The 23,712-nt window shown below is 41.1% G+C and overlaps 1 protein-coding gene across 2 annotated transcripts; it reads left to right on the plus strand.

Moving 5' to 3' along the window:
- Positions 1 to 622: 622 nt before the first annotated feature.
- Positions 623 to 23,375, plus strand: SLC39A6 (solute carrier family 39 member 6). 2 transcript variants are annotated; one of them, XM_076330179.1, is made up of 10 exons: positions 623 to 704; positions 1,944 to 2,694; positions 3,975 to 4,155; positions 4,424 to 4,593; positions 5,878 to 6,090; positions 7,667 to 7,736; positions 8,990 to 9,367; positions 16,309 to 16,389; positions 18,397 to 18,587; positions 19,385 to 23,375. In XM_076330179.1, exons 2-10 carry the CDS (start codon positions 1,975 to 1,977, stop codon positions 19,535 to 19,537), a joined length of 2,157 nt encoding a protein of 718 aa, XP_076186294.1. In that variant the 5' UTR covers positions 623 to 704; positions 1,944 to 1,974; the 3' UTR covers positions 19,538 to 23,375. The 2 variants fall into 2 exon arrangements, with proteins under 2 accessions (XP_076186294.1, XP_076186295.1); XM_076330180.1 differs by lacking the exon at positions 623 to 704 and adding an exon at positions 1,154 to 1,494.
- The last annotated feature ends 337 nt before the right edge of the window (positions 23,376 to 23,712 follow it).

Here is a 23,712-nt window from a genome sequence, read left to right on the forward strand (position 1 = left end):
ACCATGGCTGCAAGCCCAGATCGACTTGTGTTGTCAGGGAGTATTGCTCTGCCTCTCCTCTACAGTTGATTTTAACTCTCCTGGGAGTATTTCACATCTCCCAACGAACCGCCATCTTCCGAATGACACTAAACCCAAATTTCACTATTTTCAGAAATAAGGACCCCCTCGGGATTCGGCCTTCTTCCCGGGCCACCTCCTCCCTACCGCTGACTCTCACCAGCTTCGCCCTTCCCCGGCTGGCACGGTTCCTCACGTGAGGAACCTCCCCCACGGCTCTCTGGGAAAAGCCCCCCCGCCGCGCCCCGCGGCAGGGGAGGGCTGGGCTGGGCCAGGCGGCCCCTACAGGTCCCCGAGACCCCGGAGCAGCGCCCACCGCCTCCTCCCGCAGGGCACCGGCACTGCGAGGGGGGGCGGCGGCGGCAGACGGGGGGGGGTGGCGGCGGGGCCTTCCCTCCCCTCCGCCTTCACAGGCGCCGGGGGCGGCTCCAGCCAGCCTCGAAGCCGCCCGCGCGCCGCCGCCGCCGCCACGCGCTCCGCCGTCCCCACGTGACACCCGCCCCGCTTCCCCGTTGGCCGCCGGAGAGAGGCGTGACGGCCGCCGTAACCGGAAGAGGAAAGGAGGAGGGCCGGGAGCGGCTGGCGCGCGCGGGCAGCGGTGGGGGAAGGGTCCGGCGGCGAGTCCCGTTCCGGTGGCGGGCGAGGTAACCTCCTCCCCCTCCCCCCCTTCCCTCGCCCCCCCCTTCCCACCCCCGCGGCGGCGGGCAGGCCGCGAGGCGGGCGTGTGCGTGCCTGCCTCATGGTCGCGCAGGGGCCGGTAGCCGCGGGGCGGGCCGCTGGAACCTCCGCCGGAACCGCCGCCGGGTGAGGCGGGGCGGGGCCGGGCCGGGCCGGCCGCTGCATCGCTCCGGGGCTGCGCTCGTCCCCGCCCCCGGCGTGCTCTGGTAGCCGGGGGCAGCGGTCACACGCGGCCCGGGAAGCGGCGGGGCCGCCCCTCCCACCCCGTGCTCGCCGGGAGCCGCGGGCCGGGCCCGGCCGCAGTCTGGGCGCTCTGGGGAGCGCGGGTCTCTGGGGACGCCGCCTCCCGCCGGTGCGACTTGCAACGGGGACGGTGAGCAGTGGCGCTGCCGCGGCTCCTGCGGGTCCCGGCGGTGGAGCTGGGTGTTTAAGGCTGGCTATAATCTTACTGAAAACAGTGGCGTTCTCTGCATTACGCTATGTGCTCTGTGCCTCCCTGAGAAAGGGCTGAGGCGGCCCTCTGACGTAGTCCTGGACGCAGCCTAAATACCGGTTAATTCATAGCCTTGCTGGAGTATTCATGGAATAAACCACACAAACGTTCGCAGCAGTGGTCTGCCTGCCTAGTGAAAGGAGCTGTACGATGGCAGTGTTAAAACACAGATAGAACATGACGGCATAAAAAAAAATTTGGTGGAGTTCTGAAAACTCGCCCTGCTGGCTTGCTGAGAGCTCTGGGAAGTCCAGCGATGGAAGGTTGGGAATTTTGATTTTTAAGCAGAAACATATAATTTATGCTAGTTATTCCTCGCTAAGAGTGAAATTATAAGGCTTCCTTTAAGCACAAGAAAAGCCAAACCTAGAACTCAGTTGGTGCACCCTTGAGGATGCTCTCATTGTTTAGCCTGTGTTAGAAAACTGACTCAGGCCAAGCTTAACAAAGGTAGGCTTACACCTGGGGGGTGTTCGTGGCCGGTTACCTCACTGGTATGCAGCTTCGTCTCCTGTTGCCTGAGGCCACGCATCTGGGAAAAAAGTTGAATGTCTAAGAAGCTTAAATAGCATTTCTCTTACTGCATTGATACTTTGAGCAGGGTTTGGTGTGGTGTGGGTTTCTTTTGTTTAAGCAAATTACGAAGGTCTATTACAGAGGAGAAGATGTGATCAGTTTTATGCAGACTGTTAACAATTTCTTCTTTTTCTAGTGTTTTTTTTTACCGCTATAAAGAAACTGCAATGGAGAGTACGGCATCGGTCACTTTCCTTCTGTCGTTTTCCATACTGCTGTGTGAAAGTTATCATCATGGAGTGGAGACAGCTACTGTTGTGCATACATCAGAGAGAACTTTTCCAGAAAAGGCAGCTGGCATTAATATTGACTTGGCAGGATTAATACAGAAGTTTCACCTTCAAGAACTTTTTCATCGTTACGGAGAAAACAACTCTCTGTCGATTGAAGGGTTTAGAAAACTGCTCCAGAACATAGGTATAGATAAAATGAAAAGGATTAAGATAGACCATGATCATGACCACGATCATCACCTTCATCATAATCATGTTTCGTTGAGTAAAAACTCCGAGAAGACTGTTTGTCCAAACCATGAATCTGATGCTAACAAAGACCACAGGAACAGTCACTCAAAGGAACCTCATAAAGTAGAGAATGCAGAACATCAGCAGAACTTTGTACGTGGCAAGAACACTGTTAATGAGATAACGGCATCTATCATCACTGCTCCCATAGGTGGCCACTCTGAATTACAGAATGTGCAACCTGGAGAAGTCAAGCTGGTCGCTCGTTTAGGTCTGACCAGCTCTAATCCTGTTAATGTCACAGGTGGCAGCAATGCAAGCTGGCTTGCTAACAGCAAAGCAAATGAATCTCGTACTTCTCCAAAGGAATCAGAAAGAGGAAGTTACCTGTATTCTAAGCTGAAAAACCAAAATACCCAAGAGGTGAGACTGACTCTGTTGTAATCTTGGGAATCCAGATCCACCGGGAATGTTGTTATGGCTTATTTGTCAGGTGCTTATCATTTAACTGGGTACAAGCTTTGTGGTGTAACAGTACTCTTAACAAACAACTTTCCTTGAAACTTAACATTTTGAAGGAATGTTGTGTTATGTTCACAGGCTCAGAGGAAAATATATATGCAATCCAGTTATTTTTAGTTTTAATTTTTCCTAAATATGTACTTACGTTAAGTACAAACATACACTTGGTTTTATGTATTTATTATTTATATATTATTTTAAAATATTGCTAAAAATGAAAAACACTTCAAATTTAAAACTTGCTGTTCTGCCTTGAAGTCAGAATCTGTCTTGTTTTCCTAATAATGTGGTGAAAGTAAAAAAATCTAGTTAAAATACTGTCATTCTTATCAAAGCTGCCTCACAAGTGTTAGATAATCCTGTGGCAGATAGTGTAGAACTGCAGGGAAGTAATTGGCACCTTTCTCCTTCAACTCCCTCCCTCCTCATCTTCTTTAAGATTGTATGTAGAGACCAACTGTAAAAAAGGTTGTTGCAAAATGTTATCTGTTACTTTAAAATAGTAAAAATTAGTTCTGATAAAGTCTATAGTTGTGTTGTAGACAGTTTTCCTATACAATCAGATCCTTTTCCACTAAAGGCTTTAAAAGGCAAGTAGTCTCCCTGGGGTCTTAATGTATGCAGCCATGCCAGGTAATTCAGAGTGGGTGTTGTGTAGCATGTGATTGTAGGTGCTGAATTCACAAGCTGTTACTGTGTTCCGCACAGTCGGAGCAGAAGTACTACTGTTACTTAAACCCAGTGAGACTGTAGGTCGTACAGTGGGGAACTCTTTACTGGAGGAAGTGTGTGCAGAACATGTTCTGTACAAGACTTTCCATAGTAATCGCTTCTATAAAAAGGTATTTAACCTTGTTACTACTTCCTTATATGGCCTCTAAAACTGAGTGAAAAGTGTTAGGCTTTTTCTGTTTGCACAGCAAAGCATCTGATCCCCTTGTGCTGAGAATGTGTGATAATTATGCATCATCTACCAGGACTCCCAAACTAGCTTTCTGGGCCAGAAGGGGGATGGAGGTACAGTTCTTACTCAATTGGTTTGTTACCAGTTTTTAATTACTGTTGACATAGTTGTTTTCATGTGGTGCCACTGCGTTTCAATTAAAATGGGATGTGCAGTCCTCCTGAGATATATCATGTTTTTTTGGTTCTGGTTAATCGTGACACGTGTCTTTCCACAGTGCTCCAGTGCATCAAAGCTGATGCAGTCCCATGGAATAGGCACTCAAGTATTGTTGACTGCTACAGAATTTAGTTACCTCTGTCCAGCTCTTATTAATCAGATCGATGGCAAATACTGCATAGTCCATGCAACTAGTGAAAAAGCTGAAACTCCTCCAAAAAGTTACTCTCTGCAAATAGGTAGGTTGTTTTTGTAACATGGAATAAAAGCTTACTGGAAACCCATTTATGTTGGTTATAAATCTGAGAAACATATTTCAAAGTTGAAAGAAGTTTGTAATTTTCTTTTGGCGCTTCACCATGTCTAGAGAGAAATCTTTGTGGCCTACCATTTGTTAACATCTGATTAATCAAATGATCAGGAGTGTTTGATAACAGGAATGTTAAGCAAACAAAATCTCATACAACTGTTATTTATTCTTGTGACTTTTTTCTTTTTTTTTACCAGCTTGGATTGGTGGCTTTATATCCATCTCTGTCATCAGTTTTCTTTCCTTATTGGGTGTTATATTGGTACCGCTGATGAATCGTGTATTTTTCAAATTTCTTCTAAGTTTTCTTGTGGCATTGGCTGTGGGGACTTTGAGTGGAGATGCTTTCTTACATCTCCTTCCACATGTAAGTATTAATTACGGTTTCATTCATTATCTCAAAACAAAGAATTTGACACCTGTCTGTACTTCTTAGGTATTAATAGGGATTAAAATTATCACTATGTGGTGAGTCATTTCTCAGCCTTGTAAGGTAGATTATTTGCTGGAAAGGTTTCCCATTTAGAACTGTCTGTATTATTCATTTCACAGTCTTTACAGTGTAAGAATTTCACACCATTATCCCTCAATCTATTTCCTGTTCTTAGTCATATATGCTGCCAAATCACTTATTGTTCCTTCCATGCAAGAATTTTGCATAAATGTTTTTAGTCACTTATTGCAATGCTGCCTCTTTGTTTTCTTTTTCCAGTTTAATGAACTTTATAGATAGCGGAAATTGCTCACTGTACACTTTAAATGCAGAATAGATAATCCACTGTTTTCTGTTATCAGCCACGTATGTTGATTGCTTATCCATTGTAATTTTTTGATCAGAATCAAGCATTTCTGAAGTCCTGGGAAAACATTACTTGATAGACTTTGGAGTTACATATTGCTGTTATGTAATACAGTCAGTGAAATCGGAATATGATTGCTAAATTTCTACCTTTCTTGAAGCTCTTAAACAGACAATCCTTCCCTCCCCCCCCCCCCCCCCCAAAAAAAAAAGGTAACTTGTCCCAGCTTTCAGATAAGATGGATAAGAAGGACTGCAGATCCTGTGGTGGTTTCTGAGCCCTGCCTGTAATTCATTGGGTTCTTTCTCCTTTCAGTTAATTTTGCATTTGCTATGTGAGGTTATGTAAATGTAAACGTGTGAGTGAGGTGTCCCAGAAGTTTTTTGTTTCTGAACATATCAGTAGCCAGTGAGGAGGGAAAGAATGTCAGACTTCCTTTAAAGAAGGAAATTACTGCTAAGTTCCTTGTAGAAAAAGGTGTTTGATGTCTATGAGCTGCCTTAGATGGGAAAGTAATTGGCACGCTGGCTGTGACTACTACTTAAAATGCAGTTTCCTTGACGGTGTCAGGATTTTTTGTGGGGGCAGTTGTACATCCTGTATTGAGCAGTATGCATGTAGCTTCAGTGAGAGGGTGAACACCAGGCCTACTTTCAGTCCTTGCAATGTTTCTTCCTATCAACAGGTTTCTTTGCAATTGTTTGAGTTTGTGTCCAGAGCATTTGCCCCATGAAAATTGTCAAGTCTGGACTCCAGACTTGAGGAAAAGAATGTGAAGAATACTTTCTATGTTTCTTGTGTTATCAGTTCTTTTGGATATAATGACTTTCCCCATTTGGTTTTCCCCTTAGTCTCATGGAAACCATCACCATCACCACGAAAAACCTCTGCCTGAACAAAACAAAGGCTCTATGTTCAAACATCTTGTTTTTCAAAGTATAGAGGAGAGTGCTTACCTGGATTCCACATGGAAAGGACTTACAGCACTTGGAGGCTTGTATTTCATGTTTCTAGTGGAGCATTTGATCACTTTAATAAAACAGTTTAAAGACAAGAAGAAAAAGGTAGACTGTTATTTTGAAGCTATATTGTATTGCATGATCATTTCTGAATACACTTATAAAAAAACTCTTATAAGTATCGTATATCTGTCTGGATTTAATAGTGATTGCTGACTTGATTAGTGTTATAATTTCATTTATATTAGTGACACGTATACTTTTAAACTACATGATAACTTTTTTGTGTGGTCCTGTTACGGAAGAGCTCTGAGCTATTTCCTTAACCAGACATACAGTACAGGCTTGACACCACAGTGAATTGTTTAATACGCAAACATCCAGTTGCAGCCTTTGTTTTAACAGAGTGATTTAAGAAGTTAACTGTTCATTATTGACTTCCTTCTGACATCTCAAGGCGATTATATAACTATCCGAACTGTTTTTATTATTATTTTAATTCTCATACTGGATGAAATAAGATGGCCTCGTACAGTTATTGTACTCCTGTTGAGGGGAGCACTTGCACAAAATGGGTAAGGGTGGCAGTAAGTGCTTACATAAATAAGCATCCAACTATGCTATAGAAAGTGACTTCATTAGATAGTGTTCCATTTGGAAATACAGTCCGCCAAGCCCCTTGTTTCTTTTCCTTCTCTCCCCCTTGCCCCACAAAAGAGCAATACAGCTTTCAGATTACTATGCTGTTTATGTAGAAGGCAAATAACTGAATTTTGGCAGGTCATGAATGTTGGTAACTTGCCAGTTATTGGTAACTGAGTTCTTTAAAGACTATTGTAGCCAGGAATAAACAATGATGTAAAAGTTGACTCAGTAAAAAAGATACCTCCAGCTTTTACTGTATCTTAAGCTTCACTTGAAGAAAGTTAGTAAACTACTAACTAATTACCTTAAAAATAGCTAATTTCTAGGCTACCGTAATGACTGATAATCCCTGTTTAGTTTTATTGTTAAATTGGTTATTAAGGCAGCAGTCTCAGAGCAGATGCCATGTAAGCTCTTTGACTTTGGTCACAGGAGGTTGTGTTGGTGTGGTTTATACTGAAGTTAAACTAACTGCGAGGGACAGGATTGCTTTCCCTATCTCTAGTTAAATATATTTGCCGAGAGAGGACATGAAGAGTTCCAAGCAAAGCAAGTATTTTCTGTGTCCTTCTCTCAGCCTCTGGGAATAGATTTCCTGTTCGACTAATTATGCCCTTCTAGATACTGAGTCACTGATCGTAAATTGTTGTGATACGGACATCAGTGAGCAGTGATTAGAGATTTTACTTGGTTTTCTTTCAGTACACTAGAAAAAACATTATACTGGTATTTGATGTGTTTTGCTTCTCAGATGAACCCCTCTGCTTATTCCTCATGCAAAAATGTGGGGTATTTACGTGTGTGGGTTTGTTTTAGTTTTTTGTTTTTTTTCCCCTCCTATGGAGCCTGAGGAACCTTTGTTGTCTTACTGTACTTAACTGAGTTTCTAATGTTCCTCTTCTGCACTCTTTATATGGCTTCCATGTTGTCCTCTTTCTGTGCAGGCTGCATAAATGTTGTGAATGTAATGTTGCTCATGTATATCCTGAAAAATAAGTAAAATATTCATAACTACAGTATTTTCTTTTGGAATAAGAAAAAAAATGAAGATGATGGAGAAAGTAAGAAGTTTTCAGCAAATGAAGAAAAGTTAGATACAGATGATCGTAAGTCTCAGTTACGTTGCACAGTTGTTATTTTGTGGCAGCACTGTTTAAAAAATACCTGATTGATGGCAGCTCAGATCTGCTTCTTACTGTAGGTTGGATCACTACCTACTTGAATGCTTTTCAAAACAAAACCTGTCTGTGTGTTGATATGTAGAGGACTAGCTTTATTTGCTGCTTTCCTTTAAAAAGGATCGATAGGTTGGAAGTAGTGAATTCACAGTTTTGAAACCTTAAGCCTTTTAATTCTGGATTTAACAGCAGAGGTTGACGTCATTCTGTGAAGCTCTTCTGGCTGTGCCTGTTGCAAATACAGCTGTACCTGCTGTGGCTCTACACTGCTCTTTAGACTGTTAGATGCTATATGCGTGATCCATTGTTTAGCTTTCTGTAGATCTTAGGTCTGGATTTTGTTACTTTGAGTATTTATTTATAAGGTTGATAATCTAAAATCCTAGAGGTTACTTGAAGTATTTGGACTGCAAATGATCATGTGTCCCCAAGATCATGTTGTAAGCCAAACCACACCTCACTAGATACTTGTTAGCTCTTGCAGTTAAAAGAGGTGTTCAGTTTTTCAGAATTTTATTACTAATGAAAGAGTTGTCAGTAATGCAGGAAAAAAAGTGTATTTGTTCATTTAATTGCAGGGGAAGAATTTTAACACGTTTTAGGAGTTAGTTATTTTAACTAACCTTAGTGTGCCACTAATGTTTATATGAGGAAATTTCATGGTCTGTATTGATTACTTTATTTTTGAGTGTTTATTTTTCAGGTATTCAAACTTAAGCTCCTGTATTTATATGAAATAAAGGAGTTTCCAAAGTTATCTATAATGTAACCCTCTTCTGCATTCTTATTCTTCAGCCCTAAGATGAATAAATGGCATATGCTTTCCAGATACTTTGTTTTTCTGAAGCAATTGAATTAACAGCCTTCATGCTTTTTTACCTTTAGGAGGCATTTGTGGCCATAATGTAGGGGCTGCTTCAGTAGTAGGGGACAGAAACTAAAAGTTTTTCTTATTCTGAACTATTGGAAATTATCTCAGAAATCTGATTTGAAGAAAAACAAGTTGTGGAAACCCTTGGGGAAAAAAAAACTTCTGGTACAAGAAGCTGGGGTATCAGTCTCAACTTCTAGACTTACTAGTTTCTTCTGTACTGCATCACTTATTCAACTTGTTTATTGTATCTTTGCTTCCTACGTCATTTTAAAAATGTATAATATTATACTCTGGGTTTTTATAACAGGGCCTGAGGGCTACCTAGGGGCAGACTCTCAAGATCCATCACCCTTCATTTCTCAGCAGCCAACTGTACAAGAAGAAGAAGAAGTGATGATAGCTCATTCTCATCAAGAGGAGGCTGACAATGAATATGTGTCCAGGGGCTGTAGAAACAAATGTCATTCTCACTTACACGATACTCTAGGACAGACAGATCACCTTAGTCATCATCACCATGACTACCATCATATTCTGCATCACCATCATCATCAGAACCATCATCCTCACAGTCACAGTCAGCGCTACTCACGTGAAGAACTGAAGGATGCGGGGATAGCAACTCTGGCATGGATGGTGATTATGGGAGATGGACTACACAATTTTAGCGATGGCCTAGCAATTGGTAAGTGTTAGCTTGGACGCTGTAGCTTTGTTGTATGTGAAGACAGTGAAGCCGTCTTGCTGTCACTTATCTCTTTATTAGGAACATAACTAATTAGTGGTGGATCTTTGAAGCCTAAACTATCTGATAGGAGCTCTGAATGAATAAGAAAAATCTCCAGTTTAACAATGGGGAGATCAGTGACAAATGAAACAGAAATTATGTGCTTACAGCTATGTTTCTTCAGGAAATCTATAAACTTTGCTTTATTTCCTACTTTTAGCACAGTTAAAGCTAACATTCTTCAAAACTAAAGCTAGGCTTATAAAACGATATTTAAGACTTAGAACTGACTTTGTATTTCAATGCCTGCAAGTGCTTAGCAATTATTTCTTTTTTTTTTTTAAGACAAACTTGTGTGTTTGGTCGCATACAAAGTAACTGCTTTTTCCACTTCAGTCAGGCCACTGGTATCCTTGGCTTCTTTATTTCTTTTTCTCTTCCATCTTCACTTGTTAGGCAGCAAGGTCAGGTTCTATACTTTGCACATCTGGCTTTGACTATACTGGGCCCTGGTTACACAGCACGCGTAGGTTTCCCCAGAGCACTGGTAGGTAGGGAGATGGGATCCTGGTTTCAATCTGCTTTAGCCTGACGATTACCCAAATGGATTAGGCAATATACATGTGTGATTTTTGTGCTGTGGGAGGTAGGCATGCATTCATTTTTACTGAACCATGAGTTTGGCCCAAGGCATTGTGTTCTCTAAGGTGATTTTACACTTTTGCATAGCAGTCCTGTCACATCCAGATTCTCGGATCTTACCATCCACTGAAGAGCAGCATTGCAGTTCTTCCTAGTGCTTGTACTAGCCTTCCAGAGAAGGTCTGCGCTGCTTTTTGTATCCTAGGAATGTGTGAGTAGGGCACTAATTAATAGGACATTAGGTAGCTATTGCCTGTCAAATATGATTCATGGAGAAGATACCAATAAAGTCACTATATGTTGCCTTTATGCAGATTTTTTTGATTAAGAGTGTCTATATCACTTAGATTCCTTCAGATGCTCAGTGTGCTGCACTCAGTCTTAAAACAGGCTCAGTCTCTCTTCTTGGAAAAGTGTTTCAAAAAACTTTATTAAACACCGGTCATATGCTACTCAATCTTGTTCTTAAAGTTGAGCGTAATAGTTCATTTTTTGTTTGTTTTCTTTAAATTTAAACTGGTATGAACAGTTATTTTACATGTAAACAGAACATTCATCTTTTTGTTCCTTTTTTTGTTCATGTCCCTATTTTTCCCTTACATGTTGCAGTTGTTCAGTCTTTTTTGACAATGCTCCAGTGAAAATATTTCTTTATCACAAAAATAACAGACTGAGTATTATGTTTTGGACTTCTGACTGGGAGGTCAGGTTTGGGAACTCCCTTGTTTTTTGTAGAAGGAGAGCTAGACTACAGGTATTTTAAATTTAAGAGGTTAAAGTAAGTTATAGAAAATGAAGTCAAATCAGTAATCTTCAGTTCTTATCCTAGTTTTTCGTAATCTTGACTTTCGTATTTAAGACTAATCTTTACAGGTATTGGATTCATTTCCAGCTTGTATAGCATACTGGGGTCAGTTCAGCAGTACCAGTCTCTCTGTAAATTTTATTGCAAAAACAAGTTCATTCTTGTTTGAGGAGAAAACCCAATGATAACTATTTTCTCACAGCAGTATTTGCAGTTGTTCAGATTCAGTCGATTCAAAGTATGTGAAAAGAGACATTCTGATTTAATCTCTTCTGATGAAAGTTGAAGCACGAAATGTAAATTTCCGAGCAGATCAGTAGTGAAAATGTGGTTGAAGGAGGAGGATTTGCATACAAATGACACACAGAATCAATTATGTCTTAGCATTAGGGAGATTTGGGAAGAAGCTATGACTTTATAGTTATGAAGGGAAAAGTATGAGCAAAGTTAATAAAGGCTTATTGAACAAGTGAGAGCAATAGCTTTTAGAAGTCCTAGCTTGTTCAGGCTAATGGAAATGTGGGTTTCCTTCAGTTCTGGATGTGCTCAAAAGTATTATAGAAAAACCATTGGTTTGATATGAAAACACCACTACTACTTGTATAGTATTTTACCTGTAGCCAGAGTAACCCTTCACTTAAGTTCATTCATTTAATGTGATTTGGTATTGATAACTTCCATCAGTTACTTTTTTCCTCAAATCTGTTGTGCTAATTATGTAGGAATAAGATTTAAAAGTGCTTCTTTTTCTATTAAAGCATGGAACAGTTGCATCTGACTAATTTGTACAAAAAGATCTTCTGTGATTTGAACTTTTCTGTGTAGCTTCAACTAAACTCAAATGCAGAACACTATTTTTACACTAATCTTGTGTATATTTTTTTAGCTCTTTTTCAAGAGAAGTGATGTCTTAAAAGTGTATTTTAAGATACCATGACAGTATTAAATCAACTTCTCGAGAGGGGACAATACCAGATATATTAATGTAGTCTTCAATTTGTTAATGTTTCAAGACATCGTTTTTGCAGTGCAGAATAAAAATAGATATTCCTGTTACTTAAGCTTGTACTTTGGTTGCTATGTATCTGTACAGTATGCAGCCATATCAGCCCCCTAGGTACTTTGCAAAGCAGTCAGGTTTTGTTTGGCTTGCCTTGGTGGTCCCAAAATAAGATTTACCATGTGTGATTAAGATGGATTCTTGTATTTTTAGTTTTCCTCTAATAAGTGAGACTGGGAAAACATTGTATAGAGACGGTAATGTAGAGGAACTTGTAGATTATTGAGGATGCAGGCATAGGAGAAGGTAATTACCTTCTGCCTTCCTCTGCTTATCTAGTCTCCTCAGAAACTGAAGCCTGATTAAATGCTGATGAACTCTCCTGTCTTAGTAGAGGTAACTGTAGCTGTCCTGTCTGTCTCTCAAAATCTTGTCTCCAAAAATATAAAGCAATGTTTGGTGGTGGGGGAAATGGACTGATACCTAGAAAAGATTGATAGTGTTTACTAATAACCTCTTCTGCTAGTCAAGTAGCAGTAACTCTGTCACTTACCTATGAATTACTGTGTAGACTCCTATGACTGAATGTTTCAAAGTGCAGTGGAAAACACCCCTGCTGAGGGCTCAAGTGAAAATAGCTTTTGTCTTGCATACTGTGCATCTCTATTTGTGAAGTCCAATTCAGAGTCATAGAAATGGGTGACCTCTAGAGGTCACCTAATTGAACCCTCTGCTTGAAACAGCTCTTGGGAACACTAGATTGGGTGAGTCATGGCTTTCCACAGCCAAGCCTTGAAAACCTCCACAGATGGGGAGATTCCACCACGTCTGTGGCTGACCTCTTCTAGTGTTGCACCTACTGTCTCTTAGTAAGGAAAGCTTTATTTATGTCCAGCCCAAAGCTCCCTAATGGTGATTTGCAGCCTCCCCCCCTGTTGTGTCATCTGTTACTATTTCGAAGAGTTAAGCTTCTTCATATTTGTGACTGCACTAAAGGTACTTTTAAGCTGCTGTTAAACCACCCCTTAGTCTGGTGGAGAGGGAGGTTAGATATACCTAGCTTCTTCAAGCTTTTAGGCCTTATGCTGTAGACCTCTGATCATCTTGTCAGCTTCTGTTGGACAGTATTCATATCCACCTTGAACTGGGACACCCTAAAGTGGACAGAGAATCCCAGGAACAGCCTCACCAGTGCTTAGCAGAGGGGGATGAGAACTTAGACTGCTGGCCTCGCTTCTCCTAAGACTATGCAGTTTGTGGTTCACTGTACTTGCAATGAGAGCATGCTGTTGGCTCATATTCAACTTGCCCATCTTAATCCTCATGTCCTTTTCGGGAAGGCTGCTATTTCAGCCAGTCAGTTCCTACCTTGTACTAATGCATGAGGTTATTCTGCCCCATGTGCAGAATTTTTCACTTTTCCCCTTTGAACTTCGTAAGATTTCTGTTGGCCTAGTCTTGAAGTTTTCCATGGTCTGTCTTGTCCAAAGCTCGTGCTTGATGTGTCAACTCAGCCCTTACTTTTTCCCCCCTGCCCCTCAACTTAGTGTCATCTGCAAATTTGCTGATGGTGCAGTCTGTTTCATCCAGATCATTAGTGAAGATATTGAAGAAAATGGGTCACAGTATTTGTCCTGGTGAATTCTACTTGTTACTAGCCAGCCATCAAGCCCTGCTAGCCCAGCAGTCCAACCAATGTGCAATCATCTAACTGTCAAGCCCATATTTCCTCTGCTCCCAGATAAGACTGCTCTAGGAGATAGTGTCAGTAATCCTACTAAAGTCAAGTTCTGTTATGTTCACTGCTGTTGCCATCTCTACAGTCAGTTATTTCCTCAAGCATTTGGAGAGGGATTTGAAGAGGATATTCAACATGATCTTTCCAGGAGCTGAGGTGAGGCTGACTGTTCTGAGTCCTATTCTTTGCCTTTCTTAAAGAGGGGAATAAGTTACCCTTTTTCCAGAGTTCCACTGGGGCCTTCTGTAGCCATGGCTTTCCATAGATGATAGGCTGCAGCCCTGCGGTCACATCAGTCAACTCTGTCAGCACCCTTAGGTGAGTCCCATCTTGGAATGCATCTGAGCATTTCCATTTTTTTCTAAGTAAGTATCTCTAAGCTGTTGCTTCACTGCTGTTTGCTGTCCCTTTCTTTCTGGAATGGTTTTAGGATCTGGCTTTGTCTATGAAGACTGAGATGAAGGCGGTGCTGGTGCTTCAGCCTTTTTATGTCTACTGCTTGATTCCCTTCTCCATCCATCAACAGACCCAAATTTTTCCTGAACTTTGCTTCTCAGCTAGCATTCCTGTACAACTGTTTCTCGTTATCCTTGGTGTCTTCTTAGTCTTAGCTCCAGCTGGGCTTTGGTCTTCCTCCTTTTTGTTCCACTGCTTTTATCTTCCTTGTTGCCAATCTTTGTTTCTATTTCTTGTGTGCTTCCTTTTTGAGTCTTAATTCATCAAGACACACTCTGCTTAGCTGGGCATGTCTTCTGTTGGAAGTCCTAGTGTTCCTGCACAAACAGGGTAGTTGGTTTGTGCACTCTGTTAAGTGTGCTTTACAAATCAGCCGCCTCTTCTGGGCACTTTTTTGCCTTTTGTATTGGGAAACAATTGCCAACACAATTAAGGAACATCCTGGGTTCTGTGCCCAGTGCTGTTACCTTCACAGCTGAAAACTCTCATGTGAATGGTGATGTCTTGTGTGGTCATTCATAGGTAGCCTTATCCACCACCTCTTCTTGGTTAGGTGGTTTATAACCATATTCCTAGTGTTACTCTGATCTTGACCAAGAGACTTAATAGGTGCAAGGAACTGCATTTGTATGTAGTTTTATACTGGAGCTCTGTGCAGTCAAGGAACTCCTTTATGTAGATAGGAAAAAAAAAAAGATGACTTGTTTTTTCTAGGCAGTCTGTATCTGTCCATGACAGGCCAAACGAGCTTTGGTGTGTCTTCACAGCATCATCAAGGCAGGCTCCAGGCAAGCAATGGACTTCCCTGGGCAGTAGCTCTGGTCGGCAGGTCTGCCTCTGCCCTCTATCCTGCATGGGAGGGAATCTCTTATCACTAAAAATCTTTTTCCTTTCTTTTTGTATTGCTGGCACTAATCTGATGTGCTGAATGAATATTCTGGGCTAGGCAGAACTCATTTATCCTCTCACTGCTGCCAGGGTCATGACCATGTTCTTCAGATTAGCAGCTGCAGGTGGGGACGGAGGGTTCTTCCTGTTGCCAGGCTTCACTATTTTCAAATTTTACCCATCAGGGAGTTCGTGTTTCCTATTTCAGTGCTGCTTTGGTCCTGCCTTCCTGTTTAGTCTGAAGGGGCTTGGGCTCTTGCCTCTGTAGAACCTCTTCTGAAGGACCCTCTCAATCCCCTGTTCATTATCCCTCGTCCAAAGATGCCTGCTCGCTACTTCTTGCATCTCCTTCACTGGGTGCCACAGCACGCATCCCAGAGGTAAAGCTGCTGCTGTTATCACTGCAGGGAGGAGCATCGGTCATTTCTTGCAGATGAAGACCTGGATAGCAGTGTCCGCTCTCAGGGGTTACATCTGGGTAGAGGCTGATGGAGTACTGGGGGTGGCGATGCCAGTGGAGAAAGGGGATTGTCTCCCGTGGTCTCATAGCCATTGTAGCTCTTCCTCTGTGAGCAGTACTCCTGGGTCCCTTGCGTGCCAACTGCTGTGACAGGGTCTTGTGCCTCTTTCACTGCTTATTGGCAGCTGAAGAGGAAGCCGGACGTGGTTCTGCTGCACCCCTCGGTGGGGCTCTCTGTGCAACCGGGGACCTCCTGTGCTGTGTGTGAGCTGTGGTTCAGCTCTTCAGCCCTGCTGTGTGCTGCTTCCTCCTGAGCTGCTGTCAAATAAGAAAAATAGCAAGCAACAGAAGGCGTGGAGAAAACAAAGATGAGGACTGGTGGACTAGTTTAAGGGGTTTTTGTGGGTTTTTTCCTCCACTTGAAGTGTGATAGGTCACTTATGTGCAAGCTGCCTAGAATTCACAATCTTTCACTGCTGTCTTCACGTGACTATATAGCCTGTCTTACTGTTGAATTGACTTCCCTTTTTCCAGTGCCTGACTCCCGGAGGCAGTTGAGCTGCCTTCTTCCCTTTTTATCTTTTTTTAAAAAGTGTCTTTTCTGACAGTATTTCCATTTACTACATTTTTTGGGAGGGTTGTGTTGTTGAAAGGTATTGTCTTAGTTCAGAAATAAGATGGTGAAATTTCGTTTGCTTTAACTAATTCAAGGATTCTATGTTGCTTCTGATTTTGAATCTTAGGAATCATAAACAACAGCTGTTCGCTTAAAGTTTAAATGCTTCCACAAGCATAAGAAAAGTTTGAGTGAAACTAATATGTCCTAATCTGACACAAGCATATGCAACAATGCTTCTGCACTTGATGTCTGAATGCACAGTAATGTTTGTTTTTTCCTGTCTCTTCATAGGAGCAGCCTTTACTGAAGGGTTATCTAGTGGTTTAAGCACTTCTGTGGCTGTATTTTGCCATGAATTACCTCATGAGCTAGGTAAGACACCAATACTTCCATATGCTGCAGATACAGGTACTTACAGGTGCACTTTGGAGAATTATTTTATTCTGTGGCACGGTAAAATGTGATCAGAAAACTTGATCTGTGTCAGATTGTCTACTCAAGAATACTTTTAACTTATTTAAAGATGGTTTTATTTCTTAATTGAATTAATCTTCCTTTTAAAAATCTAAATATTTCAGCTACTTTGTTTAAAACTCAGTATCTCTTGCAGTTACTTAAAACTTGTTATGTATAGTTCAGTTGTAGTTTTTTTTATTCTCCTTAGCAACATAAATTGTGAATTGCAGGAGAATGCATGTCAGAACTTGCTTTTCTCACATCTCTGTTTAATTTTATTCTTGTGTTTGTGCTGTTAAAAGAAGGTCACAATTAGTCAAATGCCTTTCCACATAACACTTGCTGCTTTTTCATTAAGTCTTGCAAAGAACTGCTGTAGCTCTAAATTAAGCTTGGAACTACTTAGAAATCTTTCCTAGAAATAGTTTGTCTTTCAAGCTCAAGTGATTTAAATTCATGACCATAATTTCTCATGGGAATGCACGTGTCTTACACTGTAAGTTTTGTATTTGGCCCTTTTGCACGGCAGCTCATGAGAACAGGACGTAGCTGCTTAGTTTAACTCGGAATGAAGCTGATCCTTCCAATTGTCGAATCATTTTGAATATGCAACTGGTATTTCTTATTTGTCATGGCCATGTTCATACGTGGTGTATAGAACGAGGAAAGAACAGTTTACTTGCACTTTTTTAAGGTTTAATTCCCTAGAAAGTAGAACGTTCCTTTTCATTTAATGGAGCTTGTAAACCAGTATGTGTATACATCAAACCATTTATTAAACAGTTTGATATATTTATCTGTCTGTACAATAATGTTATACAGAAATACATTACTCTGGAGAAAATGTACCTGGTCTTATGACATGGGAGGAATTGAGCCTTGTTAATCTTAATATAAATTCCACTGGAATCGTGGAACTTCTATTAATTACATGTACTAGATGTTGGTAGTACAAATATACAAAATTCATGTTATGAATCTGATAATTTTAGATTCAAGTGTTCTGTTGGTTTTGGAAGCAAGAAAAATCTTTTAAAAATTAAATCTTTAATCAGCACAGAAAACTTGATAGAAATACCTTCTTTAACAGAGGATATGAAGTGGCATAGGGATACTGAAACAAATGGGACTAGCTGAAGTTAGCTGGGGATAAAATTGGATCATTTTGTTAATGCTAAACAATGTTTGTAACATACCCGTTCATCTTAATTGCAGTATCTTGTGGGAAAAGCTATTGTAACAAATTACTCAACTCAGCTTTGAAGACTGCTTTTGTTTACTTTAACTGGAGATAACTTACGTTTTTATATAGAATCCATTTTATTTCCAAATAATAAGCTTATATTATTTTACTCTGGTTTAGATCTAATTTATCTAAGCAAAAAAAAATTCTATTCTGAATTATGGAAAACCTGTTTCTGGCTGGTAGCTTGTCATTCCTTCAAGTAAAAATAAGACGTTAAGGATCACGTAACAGAAATTAATAAAGAAATTATTTCTAACTCTATAAAACATCTAGACTTAAAGTACAAAGAGCAGTTACAGGATAATAAATGGAATCATCACCGTTGCTTTGTGCAATTAAATGGGAATATTTTACTTAGAAACTTCTTTAGAATGCTCATGCATATCAGGTACTGCAGTATTTTACAGTGTTGGTTTAAATGCAGACTGCACTAAAAGCTGCTTCTTCCAAAAATCCCAAGACTTTAAGGTTATAAACTTAGTGTTTGCTGCTGTGTTGTTCTTCATGTGTGATTTTTAATTTTCTGTCCCCCCAGTGACTTCTGGTTTCATGAAGGAAAAAAATAAGGCAAATGATAGCATAAAAATAGCTTAGTAATCTTGTAAGTAAGAGGAGAACTCATGAATACTGTAATAGTTACCCGAGGATGAAAACTTTTTGTTTTCTCCCTGTTGTAGGAGATTTTGCTGTACTTCTAAAAGCCGGTATGACTGTCAAGCAAGCTGTGCTTTATAATGCTCTGTCAGCTATGCTGGCCTATCTTGGAATGGCAACTGGGATTCTTATCGGTCATTATGCAGACAATGTTTCCATGTGGATATTTGCACTTACTGCAGGCTTGTTCATGTATGTGGCTCTTGTGGATATGGTAAGTGGCTAGACCTACTTAATTTTATATAACATAGTTTAAGAATTAATGCTAATTATATTTTAATCTCAAACTAAATTCTTCCATCTTTTCTCCCTCAATTAACTTTTTCTGCACTTGTAGGTTCTGATGAGTATGCAGCGTAAGTGCTCAGTTAAATGTTCTGGTGGAAGATTGCTTGTATTTAGATTACTGTAGGATCAGAGACTGTTTCTCCCTTAGTGGTGTTAAACAGAGGCAGTTAACAGCAGAAGTAGAGTAAAAAATTTGCTTCTGGCAGTGGCTAGTAGAACAGATAGCATGCAACTTGCAGCCGTACTGGTTATCAGCACCACCAAACGTGCTTCGGCTTTTGCATTAAATCATTACTGCTTCTTGGGTTGAAGACAGAATTGTATTAAAACCTATACTGTACCTGAGAAGTATGTTTGTATAGACGTACAAAGTATTTGGTGGATGTTTGTGAAAGCTGAACTATCTTAAGAATAAAATTCTTGGTGTGGCTTCGTTAAATCAGTTGGTAAATAATCATATCCTGAGTAAATGGCTGGCTTAAGACATCAGTGTAACTAGCATGAAAACAGTAATTAGAACATTACAGATTCTCTTTATCTCTAAATATGAAAGTAGACTCTGATAATGTTGTTCATGTTGAGTGACACCTAATTCAAGGAGTAGTATTAATGCAGTCAACAGGAAAAACTAGAGGACTAAGACTCAGCTACCTCATGGCTGAAGAACTGGGTTTGAAGCAAGTATTTATTTTGAAGGCATTTAACAGTTCCTTGTTTGTTTAGGTACCTGAAATGCTCCATAATGATGCCAGTGATCATGGATGTAGCCGCTGGGGATACTTCCTGTTACAGAACGCTGGGATTCTGTTGGGTTTTGGGATAATGCTGCTTATCTCTGTATTTGAACATAAGATTGTATTCAGCATAAACCTGTAATCCTGGTTGCCAGGAAGAGAGCTTGGTGTTAAATTATAAGCGGTAGGTTTTTTCTATTAAATTCCCTAATGGAGAGGTACGTTTGATATAGGCTAGATATTTTTATTGGTGTTTTTATTGGTGGTGTGTCCCTCCCTCCCTTCTCCCTCTGATGGAAATGAACACTGTAAGGTTTGTGGGTTTTTTTTTCCCCACTTAGGATTTAGCATTGCATATGGTACTGTGGAAAGTTGTACTTAGTAAAACATGGTGAAACTACCAAATCTATTAAAGGAGTATTGTCTGGGGGTTAGGGGTTTTTTTAGTAAATTTATTTACTGTATGTAATTATATGTAACATTTTTTTACTTAAATGGTTTTGTTGGTTTAAAGAAATAAAATGACAGTGTTTTTTATTTTAGCACAATCAAAACTAGTGGATACGAAGCACAGTGAGCAGTGTAAAACAAGAAAAAGACATGTAATGGGTAGCATGTGTTTATATTGGTAGAAACTCATCTTTTCTGCATCCACCTAGTTTACACGGAGTGGCAGATGAGTCCACTCCATCTTTTTTGCGGTGGTTCTCTGAATAGAGCGTGGATTCTTTGTCTTATTCCAGTTGGTTTCTACTCCAAATTCTTGTGAAGTCCTGTTTTAGGTGTTTGCACCAAACATTTTACCTGTTCCATCCCTTCTGATGCAAGCTGCTCTTTACCGATTTCTCAAATGGGCAACAAAAGTACAGCTATTAAATTGTAAAAGCGTAGCTCTAGCTCTAATATACGTGAATTCTATCAAAAAGACTTTTAAAGTAGTGCTATATCCCATTTACGCTGCCTGAAATGGCCAAGGTGTATTAAAGTCTGTTTGATATCAAGGGGAGGAGGGCTACAGGCTGAGACAAATAGTCACTTACTACAACAGCTTCCTTAGTAAAGTGTTGATTTATTTTTGGGAAATGAGCTGAGTGGGAGAGCTGACTACTAGTTCAGTGTGATTGCACACAAACCTGTGCTTGTAAAACTGTTATATTCTTTGCAACAACTAAAGCTGAGAAATCCAAAATAGCAAAATTTCTTTGACAGCATATATAGGGAAGCAGCATGTTAAGGATAATTATAAGTGTATACGTAAGTATGTAGTTTGAGCTTACAGTCTTAATATTTTAACCACCCTGAAAGTAACTGAAGGAAGAAGAAGGTTGAAAAAGACAATGGCAAAATAAATTCTGTGTTTGCAGGGAGGGTGAACGTTAGACAACTTTTATACAGTGAATAAGTAACAGAATTATGCTAGCTTTAAAAATCCCAGAAATATAACAATTAAAACTTATTTCTGATTCAACTTTACCACTGCTTCAAATCATCAGCTGAATGAAAAAAAAGCTTGAACAAAGAGGAAGTGTTTGGTAATACCATGTCTGACAGGTTAAAACAGTCTGGCATATGTCAGTCTGTCATGCAATGAAAGCCAAAACTACTCTGTCACATCAGAAATAATGTTTGGAATGAACTGAGGGGTTTGGGTTTTTTTTACTAGTTAAGAAATGGGGATCGCAGGAGTTTCTGCAGCCAGTGGAATATTAGCTGCTCTTCCTCCTTCAGTCTTTCCTCAGGTTAAGAAGATTGAGATTTAATCTTCTGCCCACAGTGATGAAATCCTCTTCCTTGCCTCCTTTGAAGTCAGGGTAGAGGAAGGCATACTTCCTTCAGCTCTGCTACTGCGTCCTGAGGGGAGCACTAAGCTGTGGTGGGGTCTTACACAGGTTCATACATGCAGCTGGTATCTCTTTGCTTGGTGAGCAGTTGTTTGGAGAGAAGAACAGGCTGCTCTCTTGGAAGCACTCATTTTCCTCGCCCCCAACTTAACTTTCCATCACTAGAAAGCCCAGCACCAGAGTAGCTTCATCTCTAACAGGAACACTGACAAAATACAGGTGCATTCCCTCCCTTCATCAAGCACTTTACATTTTGTGTGCCTTTTATTCTATTCTACTGCATTTTGATTAAGCCTCTGGACTTTGACTAGAAGCATCTGTCAAGACAGAATTTTTCATGCCTTGACTACTGCATTTTCCTATACTGACCTTCTGTCTTGGCAGTCCCACCTCATTCCAGATCTCTCAAAAAGTGGCTATTTTTCCTCTGGAGGTGTCTTTCTCATGTCTCTTTATTGCAGTCGAATGTGTCACCCTTTGCAGTGGTCTGATTTGACCCTGACCTGTCTAAATGAGTCTTGCCTTTGCTAGGGTAATGGTGCTGGTCACCAACAGAGCTGATGTGCCTCAGTTCGTGCTCCTGTACTGCTCCTCACGAGCAAGATGCGTCCCTGGGTAAAAACATCAGTAAGACTTCTCCCTTCCTTCCCTCCAAACCTCTCATCACAGCTCTGTTCTGCTGAAATGCGGTGTCTGAGATGCAACCTCACCGCATCCTAGTGGGTTTTGAGGGCCTTGGGTGGTCTGGTAAACCACCATAAATTCAGCGTGCTTTAGCCCATGGGTCTTTTGCCTTCTGTCCCACACCCTCAGCTGTTAGAGAAATCGGGCATGTTCCTGCTCTTTGGTCATGAGGTATTTCAGACTTGGATGAGCTCAGTTCACTTTGCATTTTTTACTAGTGTTTTCTGTTAGCCTACAACCTTAATAGCTGCTACTTCAGCTGGACTTCTCTTGTCCATGTGCAGGACATACTACAGGAAGCAGGCATGTAGCCTAGTGTTGCCCAAGAGATTTTAAGATCAGTGACTAAATGATGGAGATAAATCTCCAAATGTCAGTCAGTGTTTCCAGGGGGTTCTTGGCTGGCTTTCGATGTAGTCAGCTGACATCAAAATATCTGCATATCAAAACACATTGCTAATGTAACAATGTGAAAAATAAATTGCCTTTAGAGCATGTGGGCAGAAGTGGCTTGATAAGCTAGACACAAGCATATCCCACCCATTCAGTGCTCTTTAATCTTTGATGGAGAGATGTCCAAATTACTCAATTACTGTCCAAGCTAGTAACTGAGAAGACTATAGACTGAAACCTGCTGTAGGTTTGTACTAGCAAGATGACAAAAGTTTTGGGTTTTTTTCTTTGTCAGCCTTATAAAGTAGAATCTGCATCTGTTGCGATGTGCTCGTGTTGAAAATACTCACGGTTTGGTAAACTGATAGGGCAGAGCCTCTCAGCAGCTCTTTATTTTTATGCATGTATTTTTCTGCAGCAGTTTGTAACGTGCCTGGCTATTCCGGCTGATAAATGGAAGCGTCTGTTTTGTGTATCAGTCTGTACCTTAATTATGGTACAGACCTTAATTTTATATGCCGTTACAGCTGCCTTATTCAGTGCCTGCGCTAGATGCGGGTAAACAGAATAGGCAAACAATGCTGGAATCAAAGTGGGGGGGCAGGTGTTAACATGTTCTTTTAATGGTTTTGGCCTGTATTTGTACAGAAAAGGTGTCGTGTGTAGTTACTATGTGCAGCGAGAGTCAAAACAGAGGTGTGGAAATTCTCACCTGCCCGGCCTGTGGGGGTCAGGTGCCGGTAGGGTTTCTCTGCTCCTTTGTGGCCAGGGCCCTCAGAGCGATGCCAAACGTGTTGTGGGAACGCAGCTCAATTCTGTTTATATAAAATACATTCAAGGTTAAAATGGTATTGATGGTGGCTCTCCTGCTGCCTGAAGTGAGACCAGCATAATTAAAACTTGGGGGGGGGAAACCGGGTTATTCTGTTTGCCACAAGCAAGAAACAAAAAGATGTTTTAATGAAATGTGTTTTTATTTAAAAAACTTTTTTGGTGCATGTATGGTTGCTGTAGCTATTATTGTATTGCTGTGTGCTAGAGAAAATAAACCACTGAACGAAATGCTGGTTTTTGAGCGTTTTCCTCACTGATGTAGTAATGGCCAGTTACATCTTTCATTTGCCTTCCCAGGGAAAAAAAGAAAACCATACGTAAAATTTTATTTCCTTACCCTTAGTAAAAACGACTGCCTTGTACTAGAATTGCTTCCCCACGTACTCGGGTGGGGGGGTGAGGAAAGGATTTTGGCGTAGAATCGCTCTCGCCTTCCGGACGCCCCCTCCCTCCCGCCGAGGGGCGGCTGCGGCGCCGGGGCCCGGCCCGGGCGGCCTCTGCCGGAACCAGCGCTTCGCGGCTGCGGGTCCCGCCCGCCCGCCCGTCATCGCGGCGCGCCTGCAGG

The sequence above is a fragment of the Aptenodytes patagonicus genome, chromosome 2 (assembly GCF_965638725.1).
Source record: "Aptenodytes patagonicus chromosome 2, bAptPat1.pri.cur, whole genome shotgun sequence".
Lineage (NCBI taxonomy): Eukaryota > Metazoa > Chordata > Aves > Sphenisciformes > Spheniscidae > Aptenodytes > Aptenodytes patagonicus.

Excerpts from the sequence above, each read along its gene's own strand:
- SLC39A6 (XM_076330179.1), top strand. The coding sequence starts at position 1,975 with ATGGAGAGTACGGCATCGGTCACTTTCCTTCTGTCGTTTTCCATACTG. Across the intron at positions 2,695-3,974 it reads AAAACCAAAATACCCAAGAG|TGCTCCAGTGCATCAAAGCT; the intron begins GTGAGACTGACT and ends GTCTTTCCACAG. Across the intron at positions 18,588-19,384 it reads ATGTGGCTCTTGTGGATATG|GTACCTGAAATGCTCCATAA; the intron begins GTAAGTGGCTAG and ends TTGTTTGTTTAG.